The sequence below is a fragment of the Anser cygnoides genome, chromosome 9 (genome assembly GCF_040182565.1).
Source record: "Anser cygnoides isolate HZ-2024a breed goose chromosome 9, Taihu_goose_T2T_genome, whole genome shotgun sequence".
Taxonomy (NCBI): domain Eukaryota; kingdom Metazoa; phylum Chordata; class Aves; order Anseriformes; family Anatidae; genus Anser; species Anser cygnoides.
The window spans coordinates 17631714-17650806 of NC_089881.1; the positions used below are offsets into that span (position 1 = coordinate 17631714).

Sequence of the window (19093 nt, forward strand, 5' to 3'; positions counted from 1 at the left end):
TGGGGGGGCTCTGCCAGCCCTGTCTTTGGGTGATAACGCAGCTCGTTAAGCCCACAACGAGGTACGGGGAGATCTGGGGAGCGATGCCCAGGCTGGGGCTCGCCCTCGGTTTGCTCTCCCCGGGCAGCCGGCAGCGGGACCGGGCCGTGCGGGTGCCCAGCGGGGCTGCCGGGCCCACCCCGGCTCACACTTGTGGGGTTCAACTCCCAGCTCGGCTGCACCGAGCTCTCTCAGCTCTGTTTCCAGCCTCGCAGCGAGGGCTGCTCCCTGGCCGCAGCGGCGGAGCAGTGACTGTGCAGAACAGGGAGCGCCAGGCTGTTGTCTCACGCTGCTGCAAGCACTGGGATGGAGGCAGCCGGCCTCTCCCCGGGGCTGCCGGCCGGCTCGGGAGGCACCGCTGCATCCCCGACCCCGGGCACGGCTGCATTTATCCACCCGCCGTACCGCCGGGGGCTGCCCACAGCCTCTGCTGCACCCGAGCCCCGCGTCGCCCCAGCTGGTGGCACCAACCCAGCGCTCGCGTTTGGAAGCTTTTCTTAGCGTCGCTTTGGCCTAGAAACAATATCTCCGAGAAAAATCAAAGCTTGCGGGTTTGTTTTTTTTTTTTGCCGGCGCTGGAGCGGTCGCGGTGCTTGCCGTGGGTGCGGGAGCCTTGTGCGCGCTGCAGGGCGCCTTGTGCCTGCGGCAGCTCGCTGGGGTGGCACCCGGCACGGGGGAATGTGTGGTTATGGGGTGGCACCCGGCACGGGGGAATGTACGGTGAGCCCCCTCGCACTGCAGCCCTAAACGCCAGGGAAGCAGGGCAGCCGCACGCTTCAGCGCTGTGCAGAAGAGGGAGAGGAGGCGGCGTGCTGGAGCCTCCAGCGCAGGGGAAGGGAACGGCTCAGTGCGCTCTTCAAGGCACCCAGGGGACCCGCGGAGTGCCTCTCCACCAGCTAATTGTGCTGGCTAAAGTGCAGTGTAACGAGCCGGGAGGAGGAAGCGTGCCCTGCGGTACCACGTGCGGCAAAAGGCGTCTTCCAACAGAGGTTTTCATCCTTTGCTGCTTCTGCAACCGCCTCCAAATCCGGTGCCGAGGAGCCCGAAGCCTGCGATGGTTTGGGAGTGAGATCCAGCCGATGCTCTGCTCCGAAATCACCTGCTGCTGAGGACCGGGGACGGCTCGCCCCGCCGCTGCCACTTCTCCCTGCTCTGTGCCCGTTCAGCTCGGCTCTGCTCTGGGTTTGGTGCGGCTGCAACGGTGGGTTTGGTGCTGCACGAGAGGACGGTGCCTCCCCCGTGCATGCTCTATAAAAAGTGCAGCGGCAGCACAGCTCTATCTATAGCAGCACGGCGAGGGAGCTGCCTGGAAGAGGCAGTGCAGGGATAAGCCCCAAATCTGCTGGGTTTTTTTGCCCAGTCCTGCTCAGGCGGTGGTGGCTGGGGGACTCCCAGCGCCCCAGTCTGTGCTCAGCAGGATCTCCCTTCCAGCAGACGCGTCCTGCCCGTGCCAGCATCTCCTGGCCGCCCGCGCCCTCCCCGGCAGACTATTTGTTGTGCTCTTCACCCAAAGGCTGAGCTCTCCCCAGTTCCCCCCCAGCTTTTTTCCTGCTCTTCAGGGCTGGGATCCCCCCGTGCCACGTGCAGGCTCCGTGGGTCCCCGCGGTGTCCGCGTTTGGGGCGGATGCTCTGCTTCAGCGCTCCGTGACACCCACCCGTGCCTGGTCCCCTCGGCCATCCCCTGGGACCCCCCCACCCCCCGGTGCCACACGTGAGCGCGTCCCCCAGCCCTCCCCGGGGCCACGGTGGCGGGGATCGTGTCTCTTTAACGAGGCTGGGCTTGGAGCAGCCCTGGCTGCTGGCACAGGGAGCGAGGGATGGAGCAGCGGCGGTGAAGGAGTCGGTGCCAGAGCAGGAGCTGCAGCAGGAGGGGCGGCGGCGGCACCGCTCGGCCCCGGGTGTGCGGACCCCCACCGAAGGGGAAGACCCCCCCCCACTCCGGGCAGAGGCTTCAGACGGCTCCTTGGGGTGCTGAGCCCGCAGCCCCTGTGTCATCCTCGTCCTCCAGGTAAGGCCTGGGGCAGCGGGACTGGGGTGCTTTGGGTTCACGCAGCTGCTTGTGGGGCAGCTCTGGGTTGCGGGGGTGGGGGTTAGAAGGGAACCAGGCAGCGGGGCCGTGAAAGCGCTGAGACCACCAGGACTTTAAAGCCAGCACCGGTGGCTTTAATAACTGCAGGACCATGCCCCAGGGCATCAACAATGGGGCTGCGGGCTCTGCCATAAACACCCTGCGGCCGCAGGGGCAGCGGGAGCCTTCTGCAGGGCTGCCCTGCTGGCACGTCCCGTGCTGGGGGGGGGTCCGTGGGGCTGGGATGCTTTTGTGGGGGTGCCCTGAAGGGAAGTAATTCCCGTTCCCTGGCACGGGGCTGCGGTTTTCCAGGGGTTTTAGTGGCTCAGGGGAGGGAAGAGCAGCAGGACGGGACAGAGAGGGGGGCAGAGCTGGGGAGGGGGGCAAGAGGGAGCTTTGAGCCAGCAGCAACGTGGCTGGGAACCGTGTGCTGTGGTGGGCAGGGGGCTTTGAAGGGGGCAGTGTCTGTCCTGGACACGGTCTGTGTGCCTGCACGCACCGTGCTCTGCTCCGCTCAGACTTCCCAGCGGGGAAAGCCGCGAGGAGAGCACTGAGGGCTGGGGGTCAGGGCTGGGGGCAGCCCAGCTGAGCGTGGCTCCGGGCAGCCCCCCGCCCGTGGTGCCCTTTGCCTTTTGCAGCCTCTGGGGAAATCCCACTGCCCTGGGCTCCCCGCAACGTGGCGTGCCCCAAAGGCAGCAGCACTGCCCCTGCTCCTGTGGCTCTGCTGGGACAGATCCTGCACCCAGGGCCTCATGTCCTGGCTAAGGGACGCGGGGCTGCCCCGCAGGCAGGGGAAAGCACGGGGCAGTGCCCCCAGGCAGCAGGTGATGCGATCTCCGTGGGGTGTTGCCGCAGGGACTCAGGACCCAGCCCCCCCATCCCGGTCGTTCGCAGGTGTGTGCCACTGTCACCGCTCGTCTCCAGTGGAAATTTCCACCGGGTTTGCCCCTGTCCGGGCTGAACCCCCCTTGGCCCTGGCCAGGCAGCCGTCGGTGCAGCAGGGGAAGCTCTGCCGGTGTTCCCGGCTGCCGACGGCCGCCCCGTGAGCTCGGGCACCGCGCACGCCTGGCTTTCAGCAGCAGCCTGCCTGGAACAAGTCCTCCCGCTCGCAGGGGAAAGGGCAGACACGAAGTTATCCGGACCGAGGGGTGAGCTCCTTCTCGCCTTGGTGTTCATCGCAGCTCCATGGGCAGGGAGGATGAGGAGGGGGCTGTGAAGGTGCCGGTGGCTGTGCTGGAGGTGGCGAGCGGGGCCCCGCTGGCGATGCCGCGCTGGCACCGGGGACAGTTTGCTGCTCCGGGGGCCGAGGCCGAGGCCGGGGCGAGGACCTGCGGGCCTGGTTTTATTCATTACCTCGGGGCTTAGAGCAGCGTGCGGGAAGCGCGGCAGGGCCAGATGGGCCCTGTTTACCCTGGCAGTGTAAATGCAATGAGGAGTGATAAAAAGCAGCCGGGACAGCTTCTCCTGTAAGCCCGGTAAACAAGCCGGCGTGCCCCGGCCAGGGGGCGGCACGGCAAACAGCAGGCGCGTTGCTGAGCGCTGAGCCAGGTGCCTTGGGAACGAATGGAAGGGCTTTGGGGTGAAATCCCTCCGTAATGGCTCAGGGCAGCTGGGCAGGGGGCGTCCAGGTCCCCAGAGCCGGGCTGGGTGCTGCGGGCAGGGTGCCCCCTTGTGTGATGCGAGAGCAGGCGGGGGCACCTGGCACTTGGGGCTGGAGGTGGCGAGGAGTGCAGGGTGATGGGGACGTGCCAGCACCACCCCAAGGCGCCAACCCGGGTGCGCTCAGCTCCCCTCTGGCCCGATGGGCTCGTTTTCCTGGGATGCAGCCACGTGGCTAACACAGCCCCTTGGGGGCTCCCTGCCCCGTGCCCAGCTCTGTTCCCGAGGTTCAGCCCTGCTCTGCCTTCAAGGATGCTCCAACCGGGGCACCCTTCGGGCGAGGGCACCCGGCCTCGTGTTCCCGATGCCCGCACGAGCTGTTCCTGGGGCGAAGGCCGCCGGGGCGGGGGGACCAGATGGTTTGCTTCTACCTGGCCTTGTCCTTGCCACGCGCTGAAGCCCGCGGCGGGACGCGGCTGCTTGGTGCCAGATGCTTGGGGCGGGCAGGGCATGCGGTGGGGGGGGGGTGCAGAGCCACGCAGGCTGCCCTGAATATTTCACGAGACTTGGTGGCGGCAGGGGATGAGGAGACGTTGGGCAGACCCCGGGCAGTGGTTTGGGATGCTGCTCCGGGGCGTTGTGGGTTGCAAGGCATCCCGAGCAGCCTCCTCCCACGGCATCACACCTGCACCTCCGTGCCAAGCTTCCCTGCCCCGCGGCAGAGCATCGTCCCCTCCCTGCAGAGCCTTCCCCTCCGTGCCGCTCCTCAGAGCAGTGCTGACCTTGTTGTTAATTATTAACCCCCCAGCAAACACCGCACTCTGTTTTGTCCTAGTTACGCTGCGGGCTTCTCTCGCATCTTTTTTTTTTTTTTTAAACAAATTGCCCTGGTAACCTCTGTGGGTGGATGGAGATAGGAGCAGCAGATGCTCCTCTCCCAGCCAGCGGGGGAGACGGGCTGGGGAGGCCCCAGAGCCGCCAGGCTGCTTTGGGGTGGCCGAGAGATGGGGACACGCGTGCGGCTGTGTGCCTAGGAGTCCTGTGTGCCTGCGGGCTCCACGGCTCCAGAGCGCTGAGGTTCGGCTCCAGACCCCATTTCCAGAGCACAGGTTTGGGTTCAGGTCCATGCGTCCCATCCCCCTGTGGGGATGACGAGCGTGTCCCCCTTCCTGGCAGCCCGCACTGAGGGACCATGCCGGGTCTGTACGCACTCTCCTCCTGGGAGGCTCTGCCCCTGAAGAGCTCCAGGGTGAAGGCTTGTGCCAACGGCTACGCCCTGAGCATCGCCGCCCACCTCGTGTACACCAACCCCCGCGAGGAGCCCGTGGAAGGTAAGAGGGGTTGCAGGGACCCTGAAAACCCCCGTGCTGGGGAGCACCCTGTCCCCAGCCCCTTTACCTCGCAAGGGCATCGTGCGTGCCCTGCAGCTCGGATGAGTTTTTTGGGGCGCTGCCTTGGCTCTGCCTCGGGGCTCTCTCCCGCCCGCAGGCGTCTTCATCTACCCGCTGGAGGAGTCGGAGGTGGTGGCCGGCTTCGAGGCGGCGGCGGGCAGCCGGCGGGTCACCTTCCAGGTGCAGAGCCGGCACCGGGCGCAGGACTGCTGCCTCGAGTGCCGCACCAGCCCCGGGCGGCCACGCCGCTGTGCCGGCGGTGAGTGCTGCTGGGTTTGCGTGGCAAGGTGGGGGGGCACCAAGGGCTGGCGAGCCCCAGCCAGGCCATCCCAATACCTGGGGGTCTTTGGGACTGGAGATCCCATTGTCCCCTCTCCGGGAGGGTGGCGGAGATGCTCCTCTTCCTCACTGCTCCCCCTCTGCCCAGGCCACCTGGTCCTGGACGAAGACGCCGAGCGCTCCACCTTCGTCATCAGCACGGGCTCGCTGGGCCCGGCCGAGAGCCTGGCCGTGACGCTGCGCACGGCGCAGGAGCTGCCCACGCTGCCAGGGGGGGCCCTGCGCCTCGTCCTCCCCCCGGTCCTCGCGCCCCGCGTCGCCGCCGCCCCCGAGTGTGAGAGCGAGCCGGGAAGCTTGTGTGACGACAGGTTGGCCCTATGGTGATTTTCACTGCTTCCTGAGTCTCTGCCGTCCCGGGGGGGGACGCCGGGGGTGCAGGGGAGGCACGGGGGCCCCGGCGCTGCCCTCACCCCGCTCCCCTTGCAGCCCCACCAGCTGTTTCGGGGGGCCCGGCGCACGGAGCCAGCCCGCCCCCGCGGCCCCCGCGGAGAGCACGGACGTCTTCTGGGGACAGCCCCGCAACCCCTTTCCTTACGAGTTCGCCTTCGAGCTGCTGGTGAAGGGCCCCTGCTTGCTGGCAGGTAGGGCTGGGGGCACGGGGGCTGCGAGCTGAGCCCCCCCCCCTCCCCAAATCGCCCCACACCTGGCAGGGCCACGGCTCTGGGCCGCTGCCACCAGGCTCTGAGTCAGCAGCCTCCGTCCTGTCCTCGGCGGAGGCGTGATGGATGGATGGAGGCTGCGGGGGGTGTCGGGCAGACGGGGTGCTCCTGGCCGCCGGCAGTGGCAATCCCATCAGCGCTGGCAGGCGAGCGGCGTCCTTGGGCCCGTGGCCGTGCCAGGTCCGGAGCCGACCGGGGCTGCCCCCACCTCTGTGTCTCCCCCCCCCCCCCAGGCCTGGAGAGCCCGACCCACGCGCTGCGTGCCGACGCCGACCCCTGGGCCACCTCCGCCACCACCACCTGCGTCACCCTGGCTGAGCATCACCGCTACGACAGGGACGTGGAGATCATCCTCTACCCCTGCGGTAAGGGCTGCCGGCGCCTGGAAAAGCCGCGGGTTTGGGGGAGGTTGGGCATGGCCCCCCCAAAGCATCTGGGCCTGGGGTGGCTGTGAGCCCCCGCTGCCTCCCAGAGCCCCACCAGCCCCACCTGGTGATGGAGGAAGGCACCATGAGCTACCCCGAGTACGAGGCGCACATCCGGAGCCGCCGGGACTACGCGCGGATAGCCAGGAAGGATGGCAGCGGCGAGAGACAGGTGACGGGGCACGGCCACCGCCAGCCCGCGGGGAGGACAACGGGGTGGGGAGGATGCGAGGAAGACCCCAGTGCGGGCTTTGTGGGGCTGAGGGGTGCGAGGAAGCCCCTCGCCCTCCCTCCGGGCTTGCAGGTGGCTTTTGTGCAGAAGCGTTTCCACAAAGACATCTTCCCCAACCCCGTGCTGATGCTCAACTTCTGCCCGGCGGTGGAGCCCATCCCGGGGGACTTGCAGAGCGTCACCCGTGAGGTCCTCTTCCTCGTCGACCGCAGCGGCACCATGAGCGGCCCCGACGTCGACAAGGTCAAGGTGAGGAGGGGCAGCGAGGGCTGGGGGCTCTCACCAAGTGGCGGGTCCTTAGCAGCGCTCCCCGTCCCCGGTGCCACCCCAGGAAGCTCTGCTGGTGGCCCTGAAGAGCCTCCCGTCGGGGACCCTGCTCAACATCGCCGGCTTCGGCTCCGACGTCCAGCCGCTCTTCCCCTCCAGCCGCCTCTGCAGCAACGTGAGTGCTGCCGGGGGAAGCGCAGCCCCCGGCCCCCTCCGTCCTCCCCACCCTGACCCCTTCCCCACGGGCAGGTGGCCACGGGGCTCCCGTCTGTCCCCGCGAGCCGTCCGTCTGTCCGTGCGGGCAGGAGACGCTGTGCCGCGCCAGCCGGCACCTGGGCGAGCTGCGGGCGGCCACGGGCGGCCCCGACCTCCTGGCGGCCCTGAGCTGGGCGCTGGCGCAGCCCCTGCACCACGGCTACCCCCGGCAGCTCTTCCTCTTCACCGCGGCGGCGGCGGCGGGCGGCGCAGGCAGGATCCTCCAGCTAGTGCGCCGGCAGGCCAGCACCGCCAGGTACGGCACCGCGGCAGTGGCACGGCGCTTTTCCCCCAAAAAATGGGGTTTTTCGGTGCATGGCTCCCTCCCGCAGGTGCTTCAGCTTTGGCATGGGCCCGCGGGCGTGCCGGCGGCTGCTGACGGCCATGGCCAAGCTGAGCCGGGGCCGTGCTGAGTTCCTGAGCCCGGCCGAGAGGCTGCAGCCCAAGGTAGGGCCCGGCGCGGGGCAGGGAATGGGGGCACCACGGGGCGGATGCCAGCTCCTGTCCCCGCCCCAGCTCATCAAGTCCCTGAAGAAGGCGATCGAGCCGGCCGTCAGCGACATCACCATCGACTGGTACGTCCCCGACAGCACCGAGGCCCTGCTCTCGCCCACCGAGATCGCGGCCCTGTACCCCGGTGACCGGCTCGTCAGCTACTGCACCCTGTACAGCATCGCCCGATTCCGGGACAGGCGCCCGGCGGTGAGACCGGCGGCCCTGCAGACCTCCCCGGCACATTTCTGGCCCCCTGCGTGGCGGTGCCACCGGGCTCTGTGTGACGGGGCTGATGGCAGGACCCTCTCTCCACCAGGGCTGGGACAGGGCTCGCCGGGGCTCGGCTGTCCCCTCGCAGGACGAGGTGCCCAGTCCCGGGGGGACGCGGCCGCCGGTGTCCGGGGAGCGCCGCGAGCCGTCCCGAGGCAGCGCGGGCTCCGGAGAGGCCTCCCTGGAGGTCTCGGCTGGTGGCACGGAAGAGTCGGAGCGCAGTGAGTGGGGACGAGCAGCGGGAGCAGTGGGGGTGGCACGGGGGCAGCGTCCTGACGGGGTGTCCGTTTGCTGGGCAGGCACGGACCTCGTTTCGGGGGGAGACATCTGGAAGCGGATTTACCAGCCCTCCTACATCCAGGAGCAGTACGTCCTGACGCACTGCTCCGTCAGCACCGACCGCAGCCAGGGGCTGCTCTCCCGCAGCTCCACCAGCAGCGAGTCCACCGGCTCCCGCGACGTGGCCCCCGAGGGAGGCTCCCCGGCCCCCGACGCCGCCTCCCAGCAGGGCCAGAAGAGCCTGTCCCTCTGCGAGTCCTCCACCAAATCCGCCCCGCTGCCCTCGGCCCCGGCCCCGGCTGCCGTCAAGGTAAGGCTGATCCACCCGCGGCACTGGGGCTGGTCCCCGCGTAGCTGGGGTCTCGCTGCCCCGTTGTGCCTGGACACGTGGCTGTCGGGCTGGAGGCTGGACTGCGAGCAGGGTGCAGCTCTGGGTGCTGCCAGGAGGCTCCTCGCGTGGTTTTGTCCCACTGGAACCGGACAGCTGGGGGACCAAATAGCCGGTCCCCTCCCGTTCCCCGGGCTGGTAGGCAGCCGTGCGGCTAAGCGAAGCCTCAGCCAGCTCAGGTCCTCGTCGATGCTGCAGGAATCAAGCAAAAGCAGTTGGGCTGGCACCAGGTACCGAGCCTGCCAAGCTAGGGAGAGGGTGGTCTGGCTCCTGCCCGGCTTCCTCAGCCCTCTGCCAAAGGCGAATGAGGCTTCATTAGCGACCGGCACGTCTCGGCTGCTTAACGGCTGGGTTTAAAATCCAGCCAGGTCGTGGCTGCTCCCTGGTAGCAGGGTGAGGACGGCCCCGAGGCCAGGTGAGGCCAGCTGTCACCAGGCTCCGGGACACCCTGCCGCTCCTTCCTGGCGCGGCTTAGGTAACCCACTCCCGCTGCACAATAGCATGGGCAGCTGGTGGCCTTTGCAGCTGAAATGTCAAGCGTAAGTGATTTCCCCGTGGTGTAAATGATCCCCCCGTGCTGTTGGGGTGACGTGCAGCCGGGTGCTGCTGCCCTGCCCCAGCTCCAGGCTGAAGCCCGGGCAGGCACCAGGGCGTGCTCCAGCCTTGAGCAGCCGAACTGAGCCCCCGCACGCTCAAACATCACCGAGAAATCCTCCCCTCTCCACGTCAGCCTGAGCCAGGTGTTTGCAAACCCCCGTCTCGGTGCAATCAGTCCTTCCCACGTGCGTTAAGCGCCTGGTGAGCATCGTCTGTTGCTCGGGGAGGCTGGCGGGTCGCGGGTGCCAGCTTGCGGAGCAGCAGGGCAGAGCGGGGCTGGGGCTGGGGCTGCGGGTGCCCCGTCGCGTTTTGGCACGGCCGGGCCCTGTCTGGGCTCTTTGCCGGTGACCACCGGCTCGCCGTGAGCCTTCCCCGCAGGTACCGGCGGCCCTGAGCACCGAGGAGCTGGCGCGGCGGCAGAAGGCGCTGGCACGAGCCGCCCTGGCCGGCCGCAGCTTTTCCTCGCCGCACGGGGAGCTGGACGCACGCCGGCTCTGCCGGGCCCTGGAGAAGGTGTCGCAGAAGAGGAACCAGTCCCTGGAGGGGCGGCTGGACCAGCTGGGCCCCAAGACGCCGCGGCTGCAGCACAGCGTGGGGGAGTCGAGTGAGTGGTGGCTTGGGGGACGAGGGCGGCTTCAGCGTCACACAGAGCCACCGTGCCAAGCCCGCGTCCTCTGCCGCTCAGATAACCTCCTCTCGCCCACCCACCTGGACTGGGACATGCTGGTGGAGCCCTCCTACCTCTTCAGCGCGTCGCCCGAGGCGAGGGAGCCCAGCCAGGGCGATCCCTGCCTGCCCCTGCGCTGCCACGTGGTGATCCACGGGCTGCGGGCCGGCAAACCCGTGTCCTGGGAGGTGACGGCCTCGCTCGAGTCCCTACTGCGGCCCCGGGATGGGACGGGCAGCGAGGAGCCCCCGCGGCGGGCGGGCGTGGACGGGGAGAAGCCGCTGCACGGCTTGGCGGCACGCTCCGTCATCCGGGACAGCGAGACGGCGGCTCAGCGGGAGGCCGAGCTGGAGCAGGGTGGGTGCCGGTCCCCGTCCCGGTCCCTGCTGCTCGTCACCCCCCGCTAATGGCCCCCTCCGGGCAGGTTTCGCCCGCCGGTTTCGCCTGAAAGCCATGCAGACTAGCAAAGCCTGCAACGTGCCTTCCCTCTACACCTGCGTGGTGCCCGTGGACGGAGCCACGAGGGCAGCGCTGCCCGCGGCCCCGCAGGTGTGGGGCAGAGGTAGGAAGGGCTGTGGGGGTCCTGGCGCGGAGCTGGGGGGGGGGACGGGATGGGAAAGGGACAGCGGGAGAGGAGGGGAGCGGGCACGGCACGGGCTGAGCCGGCGTGGTGCCTTGCAGCCGGCTCGGCCAGCCACCCGCGCACGGGCACGGCCGGGAGCTGGCGGCACCAGAGCGGCTCGGCGAGCCTGGGCCGGCAGCGGGACGTGGAGGAGCAGGAGGAGGCTCTCATCGGCGCAGGTACGGGGCTCTGGGCACTGCGGGGTGTCCCCAGAACTGCTGGTGACCTGCCCCCAAGTCATAAGGCTCCAGGAGGAGATGCCGATCTCTGCCCCGTGCTGGGGAGGGGGCAGCAGCTCCGTGCCACGAGGACGGGGCAGACGCGGTGCCCTCGGGGCTTTGCTGTCTTGCAGAGAGGGACGAGGTCCCCGGGTCTCCAGCCAGTGTCTCCTCCGCCACCTCGGGCTGGGAAAAGCAGAACGGCACTAACGGTACGTCCAGGGGGTGAGGGACAGGGGCTGCCCCGTCACCGGTGGAGCCCCGCGGCGCTGGCAGCCGCGAGCTGTGGCACCCGCCGTGCCCCGAACCCCCCTCACCGGGCAGGGCACGCGGGATGAACGCTTCCACGTGCACCACGGCCCCGCCACGCTCAGCTTTTCCCGTTCCAGGGCCCCCAACCAGCCCCTCCACCTCCTCCATGGGCTCCCAGAAATCCACGGAGAGCATCGCTGGCTCCAGGTGAGGCCGCCCCGCACCGCGCCCCGGGGCAGGGGGACGCAGCACCCCACAGGGCACGGGGAGAGGGGCAGCGCCGCCCCTTGGGGGCTGTGGGTCAGCCGTCCCCTGTGCCATACGTGGGGTGGTGGGGGTCAGCGCTCCAACCCCTTCCTTGCGGCAGCCTGGCAGCGGAAGGGGGCCCCCCCCTTGCCCCGTTAACGCGCTGTTTGCCCCGGGCAGGTTCAGCCTGAGCCGGCGCAGGGGGCCCAGCCTGGCGCTGCGCCCACACTGCCTCAGCCCGGAGAGCGAGCACTCCAGCACCAGCGCCAGCCACGACTACCTCCCGCTGGTAGGGACCCGTCCCTGGGGGGTCAAACAGGGTCCCCCCCCACCCACCCCCGCGCTGGGTCACGCATCCCACACCTGCGCCACCCTGGGCAGATGCTCGGTTTCGCCAGCTGCAGCAGCCTGGCCGAAACAGCCGAGGATGCAAATCCAGCGGCTCAGACGAGCGCTGTTGTGTCCTTGCATGGCCCTGGGGGCCTCTGCGGGCTCTTGGAGGGGGGAGATTTGGGCAGTCCCTGACGCCCCAACCGTGCGTACTGGGACTGCAGAGGGTCTGAGTCCCCCCCTGCCACCCTCCAGTTTCCCACCCCCCCCGTTGCAGGTGCAGCTGCAGCAAGCCCGGGGGCCCTTCCAGCTCACCGAGAGCTTCTCCGAGGTGGTGCAGATCCCCCTGGACCGCCTGCGCCGGGCCTCCCCGTACGCCTCCCACCGTGCCAGCCTCAGCCCCACGTCCCCGGTGGCCAAGAGCAGCCCCGGGGCAGGACCCTCCGCCGAGGAGCAGCCGGCAGCAGCCCCCGAGCCCGGCTCGCCCCCATCCCACAGCACCTGCTCCGAGGTGCCCAGCGCGGCCGTGTGGGCGCAGGCGGACAGCGGGCACGGCTCCGAGTCCGACACCGGCCCCCACTCGGCCGCCCCCTCCGAGGCCGGCCTCAGCTGGCAGGACGCGGGCCCGGAGGACCTGGAGAGCGCCAGCTGGGCCACGGCCGTGGCCCTGGCGTGGCTGGAGCACCGCTGCGCCGGCTTCTTCGAGGAGTGGGAGCTGGTGGCGGCCAAGGCGGACGCGTGGCTGCAGGCGCAGCGGCTGCCCGAGGGCGTGGACGTGGGCTGCCTCAAAGGGGCAGCCAGGCACTTGTTCCTGCTGCTGCGTCACTGGGACGAGAACATCAAGCTGAACATGCTGTGCTACAACCCCAACAACGTGTGATGGCCCGAGGGGGGGGCCCCAATAAAGACGCCTGGCTCTTTGCTGCCTGTGTGCGTGTCTGTGTCGAGGGCAGGGAGCCATCAGCCCTGCTGAGCCCACGCCGGGGCTCGGTGGAGCCCTGGAGAGCATCGCTCCCTTCCCAGCCGTCCCCCGGGGGAAGGAGCAGGCAGGGAACGAGGAACCCCTGGAGGTGGGACAGGCTCACGCACAGCTCTCCTGGCGCTGCCACAGCACGAGGACACTGTGGCTGGGGAAGGGCTCCTGAAGCCCCCTTTATTGGAGAAGTCCTGCCCGCTGGGGGGTCCCCGCACTGCCCCCTTCGCACAGTTCCAGGGCTCGGGGCCCTCCCGGGGCGAGCGGGGGCAGCCTGGGAGCTGGGTGGGAAGAAGACCAGGCAGAAGGAGCAGTCCCAGAGCCCGTTCCCATCGTCCGGCCAGCCACGCTCTCACTGCGCCTTCTTGGAGAGGGGAGCGGGCTTCTTGCTCGGCTGGGGCACGTGCGGGGCCGGCAGCGGGGCCGTGCCGTACCAGAGCTGGAGCAGGACGAGTCCGTGGCAGATGTGCAGGGAGAGGGAGCTGCAGACCGTGGAGGGGTAGGTGTTCCAGCAGAGCTCGATCACACCCAGCAGCAGCACCCTGCGGGGAGAAGCTGGGGGTCAGCGGGGGAGACACGAGAGCCCCCCCCCCGGCTCCCAAAGCCCCGGCGACGTGTGGCCCCGACTCATGCCGGCACGTACTTGGGCATGTGGGCGAGCTTGGCAGTCGGGGTGCACCACAGCAGGTAGGGCAGCGTGTGGAAATACCAGACGTAGAACTGGTAGTGCAGGGAGCGGCTGCAGCAGACGCCCAGGAAGTTGGAGGAGAAGAGGACGAAGACGATCTGTGCGCGGGCATTAAGGCGACGAACGCACACGGCGCGATCCCGCAACGGCTCCCCAGCCCGGCGGCACAGCTCCCTTACACCTCGTCCTCACGGCGGGGTGGAAGGGAGCCTGTGGAGGCCAAGCCTAAAAATCTGCCCCGCTTTCTCCCCCTCTCCTTGCTGCCCGCCCTGCCAAAGGATATTGTTGACGCTCAGCGGAGGGGACGGGTGCTTTCTGTCGGCGGGGTCCTTTAGCAGAGACAGGATGCTCTCGCTGGACCTGAGAGGGAAGGACAAACGGTGGTCTCAGCTTTCCCCTGTGAGCCTGACCCTCTCGGAGCAGTAGCTTCCCCACACAACCCCAGATCTCTGGGGGGGCACGGGGGCTGTATCCTGCCCCACGGGGGGAGGCTGAGAGGGACCAGCCCCCGCGGGGAGTCCCGGCTCTCACCTGTGCCACCGGTGCAGCGCGAAGAGCCCCAGGCCAGCCAGGTGAGCCAGCAGCAGCAGGACGTGGAAAGCCCGACTCTGGAAAACCTCTTCTGGGAGGAAGCGCCAGTTCACCGTCCACTTGAACTGGAACTGGCGCCCCAGGTCGAAGGAGCGGCTCAGGTACCCCACGGGGTTCACCAACAGGAAGGGCAGCCCCAGGACCACCTGCCGGACACGCACCAGCACCTCGCAGCAGCCACAAGCCAGGTCTCCATCACCCCACAACACCTCCCGAGGCCTCCGGCACCGCACGGGGTGGCGGGGAGAGGCTGGAGCCCCGTGGATTTGCTTCTTCAGCAAGGCCCAGCTCGCTGCGTGGGGCCAGGGCAGGTGCCGGGGCCGCAGCGCATCCACAGGGGGGTTTCAGGCACTCAGGCGCCGGGACCTACCTGGAGCAGGGCACAGATGCACAGCTTGGGGATGCAGCCCAGGAGGCCGAAGCGTTTGAGGAGGAGGAAGAGCAGCCCGGGTGCGAAGAGCAGGATGTTCATCTTCACCGACACGGCCAGGCTGGGCGGGGAGCAGAGTTACCGCTGCGGCCTCCCACCGGGGGTGCCCCCAGCAAGGCCCCGGCGCCGAGCACAGCCCCGGCAGCCCCGCACCTGAAGAGGAGGCAGCCCCAGGACCAGCGCTCCTCCAGGAAGAGGTTGACGGCGAGGAAGAGGATGGCCATGGCCACGGGGTCGTTAAAGAGCCGCAGGACGAAGATGGAGTGGATGCGGTAGGAGGCGCAGCACATGAAGAAGAAAACGTACGGGGGGACCTTGCGGGGACAGAGGGACACGGAGGCCGTCAGGGGACACGAAGACCACTGGGGGACACGAAGACCACCGGGGGACACGAAGACCACCGGGGGACACAAAGACCACTGGGGGACACAAAGACCACCGGGGGACACGAAGACCACTGGGGGACATGGAGACCACCAGGGGACACGGAGACCACCAGCAGCCCACCCCACCGCTGCCGAGCCCCTCCAGCCGCCCGACCCCAACCCCACACCACCCCTTCCACCCAGGCCAGGTCCCCGCAGCCCCCGGGAAGCCCCGCGGAGGCCGGCCGGGCACCTTGTTGGTTCGGCAGTAGATGCGGAAGACCAGGAGGAGGTTGAGGAGGTAGAGGCCGGCGAAGATGTACTGCGCCAGGCGGACGTCGGCGCCTCGCCCCGTGGCGTAGTAGAGCCCCAGGAAGACGTACACGAAGCCGGCCGGGTAGCTGCGGGGAGAAATGGGGATGGTTGGGGGGGGGGTTAGAGGCCGGACCCCTCGCTGCCTCCCCAGGGAGGACGGCCTCCCCGCGGCCTCGCCACTCACACGAGCGGCCCGGTGTCGCCGCGCAGCTGCGTGTAGTCGCGGGTGCCGTTGGCGAAGCCCTCCACCTCGGCCATGTAGGCCTTCCAGTCGATCTCGGTGTCTGCGGGGGGGGGGGGGGCAGCGAGCGTGAGCCTTGTGAGGCTGCCCCCGGCCTCCCCCCCCCAAAAAAAAAAAAATTAATAAAAAAATAACCCCCACCCCAAAAAATTAACCCCCCCCGACTCACAGGGCACCCTGCGGATCACCCACAGGTTGACCCCCCCCTCGGCCAGGCAGAGGCAGGCGGCCACCAGCGGCGTGTAGCGGGGCTCCAGCAGCGCCGCCCGCCGGCCCCGCCGCAGCACGGCCGCCATGCCGCCGCCCTCCCTCCCTCCGCCGGGGCCGCGTTTCCAGCCGGACCCGCCGGGACGAGGCGCAGCCCGGAAGCCGCCCGGTGTTTCCCCCGCCCCCCCCCCGCCATCCCCCTGTCCCCGCACCGCCTCCGCCATGCGGTCGGACCCCCCCCGGTACCGGGAGAGGCGTTACTGGGACGAGCGGTACCGGGAGGGGGCCGCCGAGCCCCGGGAGTGGTTGGGGGGCTTCGGCCGCTTCAGCGAGCTGCTGGAGGCAGAGCTGAGGCACGGAGACAGCGTCCTCGTCCTCGGTAGGGGCCCCCCCGGGGCTATGGGGGGGGACCGGGGGGGTCTTGGGGGGTCCCGGGGGGGGTCCCGGGGGTCCTGGGGGGGTACCGGAGGGGGTCCCGGGGGGTCCTGGGGAGTCCCGGGAGGTACCGGGGGGGTTCCCGGGGGCTGTGAGGGAGCCGGCAGGGCGGCACCGGGGTGATAATCCCACCTGGGGGGGGGTCGGGGGGGGGATTAGGTGTGTGTGGGGGGGATTAGGGGGGATTAGGGGTGGAATCGCCGATCCCCTTAGCGGCTCAGCCCGCTGCTGCTAACGACACCCCCCCCCCGCCCCGTGTGTGTGTGGGTGGGTGACCCCCCCCCGGTGGCACCGTGCTGGGGTCACCGACACCTCTGTGTCCCCTGCTTGGGTCCTGGACGGGGGGGGGGGGGCACAAGAGGTGCGTTCGGGTTCGGGTGGGGACCCCCCAGGTGGGACAGGGAAACCTCTGGTTCGGGTGGGACACCCCCATGGGGACAGGGAAGCCCCCAGCTCTGTTGGGACCCCCCCAGTTGGGACAGGGAAGCCCCCAGCTCAGGTGGGGCTCCCCCAGCGGGACAGGAAACTCCTGGCTTGGGGCCTGGCTGGGGTAGGTGGGACCCCCCCCGTTGGGGCCACGGGGACAGGGTAGCCCCAAGGTCTGTTGGGACTCCCCCCATTGGGACAGGAAAATCACCAGCTCTGTTGGGACCCCCCATTGGGACAGGGCAGCCCCCAGCTCTATTGGGGACCCCAGTTGGGAGAGGGAAGCCCCCAGCTCTATTGGGATGCCTCAGTCAGGACAAGGAAGCCCCCACCCCTATTGGGACCCCCCAGCTGGGACAGGGCAGCCCCCAGCTCTGTCGAGACCCCCCCAGTTAGGACCAGGACCCCCCCCGCCCCCGACCCCAATCTGAGCAGCACCCGCCCCCGTCTGAGCGCAGGCTGCGGGACCAGCGCCCTGAGCTACGAGCTGCACGAGCGGGGCTACCGGGACGTCACCAGCATCGACTTCTCGCCCGCCTGCATCGAGGCCATGCGCGCCCGCTACGCCCGCTGCCCCCGCCTGCGCTGGGCCGTCATGGACATGCGCGCCCTCGCCTTCCCCGACGCCTCCTTCGACGTGGTGCTGGAGAAGGGCACCCTGGACGTGCTGCTGGCGGACGAAAAAGACCCCTGGCGCGTCTCGCCCCGGGCCGCCGCCGCGATGCACCGGGTGCTGGCGGAGGTACGGCGGCACGGCCGCGAGCGCCGGAGCCGGGGGGTGTTTGGGGTGGTGGTGGTGGGACGGGGACGGGGACGGGGAAAATGCCCGTCCCCTCCCCGGCAGCCCCGCAGCCGGTGCTGTTTGCCCCCTGTGATGCTCTGCGCCGGGGGCAGGATGCGTCCCCGTGCGTGGATGCGCGGGGGGGGGCGCAGTGCTGCCAGCCCCGGGGAAGGTGACATCCTGTGCCCCCCCCCCCCATCTTCGATCTCGTTAGCGGGGTATCGACAGGGCCGTGGTGTTGCCACGGGGACGGGCGATGCCTCCGGGTCCCTGCTAATTGGCAGCGGGGACCGGGATGAAGCCACCGTGGCGGGGGGGGGCGCGTGCTGGGAGCCCCCCCTCGTCCCCTCGCGCCCCCCCGGCTTCAGGCTTTGCCCGGCTGAGCCCGGGGCTCCGAACGCTGCGGGCAGCGGGGCTGCCCTCGGCATCCTGGCCATGCCAGTCCCTGTCACTTGGCCAAACAGCGAGGATTTAGCTTTTTTTTTCTTTTTTTTCTCTTTTTTTTTTTTTCCCTCTTTAATCCTCTGCTCAATCCCTGCCCTCCCCCAGCACCGCAGGGCACGGCGCCGTGCCCCAGACCCCGCTGATTCCCACAGGGGGTCCTCCTGGGGCCGGCGTCCTCATCCCACCCCCTGCTCCCTTCTCATGGGGGGGCCAGGGGGGTTCACAGCCTCCTAACACATGGCTTTTTGGGGCGATGCGGGACCCCCGCCCAACACTCAGGGTGCTGTTTCCGTGCCAGGCAGGAGGGGTCCGCGCTGAGCCCCCCCTTCCCCATCTCATTCCCGGCCCTGACCTGGCAACCTCCGTTATGGCACCGCCATCCCGAGCAGCCCCCCCACGCCGGCGCCCCCCCGGCTGCTGCCCGCGATCCTCTTAGGGAGCCCCTCGCGGTAACGGGATCAGCTGCTGCCCCCCTCCCTGGGGGGCCAGGGGGGGACGTGAGGACCCCCGGGGGGGCACCCACCACAGGGCTGGTCCCCAAACCTGATTATTGGGGAGCGAAGGGGGGGGGACCCCACTTTGGCCAGGCAAATGGGAAGGTTTCCCTTCCCAAGCAGGGGCCGTTAGTGCTGTGTTAATGGGGTGTAGGGTACAGGCACAAAGTTTTTGGGGTCGGACCCCCCCGGTGCCGACGCAGGGCCCCGCGGGAGGCGCTGGGGGCTGCCCCCCCCGCCCCCCAGGCACTGCCTTTGCATGCCGAGCACGCGAGCGCCGGCCGTAAAAGCCTTTTGACATTGGATAAAGCCAAGCAAGAAAATTGATGTTCTTTTCCATCCTATTAGCGGGGGCTTAGTTCCAGCCAGGAGAAAATGGTGATTAAAAGGGTCGGGGCTCAAAACGGCTCGGGCTTTCACCCTGGGGGGGGGGGGGGGGCGGCACGGGTGCCGGATGGCGACGGGATGGAGGGGTTTGGGATGTGGGGGGTACAAGGGGGATTTTCGGGGGATGGAGACGGGTCTGCGGGGCCGAACCTAACCGTGTGTGTGTCCCCCCCCCCAAAAACCCTGCCGGCCCGGTCCCGGCGCTTTCTCCCCGCAGGTGAGCCGGGTGCTGCGCCCGGGGGGCCGCTTCCTCTCCATCACCTTCGCCCAGCCGCATTTCCGCGCCCCCCACTACGCGCAGGAGGCCTTCGGCTGGTCCCTGCGGCACGCCGCCTGCCGCGACGCCGCCTGCGGGGACGCCTTCCACTACTTCCTCTACGTCATGTGCAAGGGGCAGCCCCTGGCCGCCTCCGACCTGGCCCTGGGGGAACGGCTCTGGCACCCCCCCGCGCCCCCCAGCCCGCCGCCCCCCCTGGACGAGGACGAGGACGAGGACTACCTGCTGGCCATCCAGCTGTGACCTGGCGGGGCAACCCCCCCCCCGCCTCCTCTGTGCCTTGGTTGTATGGATTTAGGGGGTGTGAGCGATGGGGGGGGCTTCTCCTCATCCTCCTGGGGGGCTCCTTGTGCGGGGGGGGGGAGCGGGGCAGACAGGGCCACGTCTCGCTCATCCCTTTC

General features: G+C 69.3%; 3 protein-coding genes across 6 annotated transcripts; 2 read left to right on the plus strand and 1 right to left on the minus strand.

Moving 5' to 3' along the window:
- Window positions 1-603: 603 nt before the first annotated feature.
- Window positions 604-12565, plus strand: VWA5B2 (von Willebrand factor A domain containing 5B2). 4 transcript variants are annotated; one of them, XM_048076800.2, is made up of 23 exons: window positions 604-2047; window positions 3002-3255; window positions 4883-5037; window positions 5195-5356; window positions 5525-5756; window positions 5863-6017; window positions 6329-6460; window positions 6568-6692; window positions 6825-7001; window positions 7084-7194; window positions 7325-7530; window positions 7607-7721; window positions 7791-7976; window positions 8086-8260; window positions 8339-8628; window positions 9682-9907; window positions 9989-10327; window positions 10395-10532; window positions 10652-10771; window positions 10945-11022; window positions 11200-11269; window positions 11489-11597; window positions 11916-12565. In XM_048076800.2, the coding sequence occupies exons 3-23, from the start codon at window positions 4899-4901 to the stop codon at window positions 12516-12518; spliced, it is 3888 nt and encodes a 1295-aa protein (XP_047932757.2). In that variant the 5' UTR covers window positions 604-2047; window positions 3002-3255; window positions 4883-4898; the 3' UTR covers window positions 12519-12565. The 4 variants fall into 4 exon arrangements, with proteins under 4 accessions (XP_047932757.2, XP_066858784.1, XP_066858786.1 ...); XM_067002683.1 differs by lacking the exon at window positions 3002-3255; XM_067002685.1 differs by lacking the exon at window positions 3002-3255 and having other exon boundaries at window positions 605-2047; window positions 5525-5744.
- Window positions 12566-12730: 165 nt separating this feature from the next.
- Window positions 12731-15792, minus strand: ALG3 (ALG3 alpha-1,3- mannosyltransferase). The gene is made up of 9 exons (XM_067002688.1): window positions 15411-15792; window positions 15185-15284; window positions 14939-15086; window positions 14474-14634; window positions 14261-14381; window positions 13831-14036; window positions 13582-13659; window positions 13255-13398; window positions 12731-13153 (listed from the first exon to the last, which is right to left on the minus strand). Exons 1-9 carry the CDS (start codon window positions 15670-15672, stop codon window positions 12964-12966), a joined length of 1410 nt encoding a protein of 469 aa, XP_066858789.1. The 5' UTR covers window positions 15673-15792; the 3' UTR covers window positions 12731-12963.
- Window positions 15671-18935, plus strand: EEF1AKMT4 (EEF1A lysine methyltransferase 4). Its single transcript, XM_067002530.1, has 3 exons — window positions 15671-15827; window positions 16768-17051; window positions 18633-18935. Exons 1-3 carry the CDS (start codon window positions 15671-15673, stop codon window positions 18933-18935), a joined length of 744 nt encoding a protein of 247 aa, XP_066858631.1.
- The last annotated feature ends 158 nt before the right edge of the window (window positions 18936-19093 follow it).

Excerpts from the sequence above, each read along its gene's own strand:
- VWA5B2 (XM_048076800.2), top strand. The coding sequence starts at position 4,899 with ATGCCGGGTCTGTACGCACTCTCCTCCTGGGAGGCTCTGCCCCTGAAG. Across the intron at positions 9,908-9,988 it reads GCACAGCGTGGGGGAGTCGA|ATAACCTCCTCTCGCCCACC; the intron begins GTGAGTGGTGGC and ends TCTGCCGCTCAG. Across the intron at positions 11,023-11,199 it reads AAAGCAGAACGGCACTAACG|GGCCCCCAACCAGCCCCTCC; the intron begins GTACGTCCAGGG and ends TTCCCGTTCCAG.
- EEF1AKMT4 (XM_067002530.1), top strand. The coding sequence starts at position 15,671 with ATGCGGTCGGACCCCCCCCGGTACCGGGAGAGGCGTTACTGGGACGAG. Across the intron at positions 15,828-16,767 it reads AGACAGCGTCCTCGTCCTCG|GCTGCGGGACCAGCGCCCTG; the intron begins GTAGGGGCCCCC and ends GTCTGAGCGCAG. Across the intron at positions 17,052-18,632 it reads TGCACCGGGTGCTGGCGGAG|GTGAGCCGGGTGCTGCGCCC; the intron begins GTACGGCGGCAC and ends TTCTCCCCGCAG.
- ALG3 (XM_067002688.1), bottom strand. The coding sequence starts at position 15,672 with ATGGCGGAGGCGGTGCGGGGACAGGGGGATGGCGGGGGGGGGGCGGGG. Across the intron at positions 15,087-15,184 it reads GGCGACACCGGGCCGCTCGT|CTACCCGGCCGGCTTCGTGT; the intron begins GTGAGTGGCGAG and ends TTCTCCCCGCAG. Across the intron at positions 13,154-13,254 it reads AAGCTCGCCCACATGCCCAA|GGTGCTGCTGCTGGGTGTGA; the intron begins GTACGTGCCGGC and ends TTCTCCCCGCAG.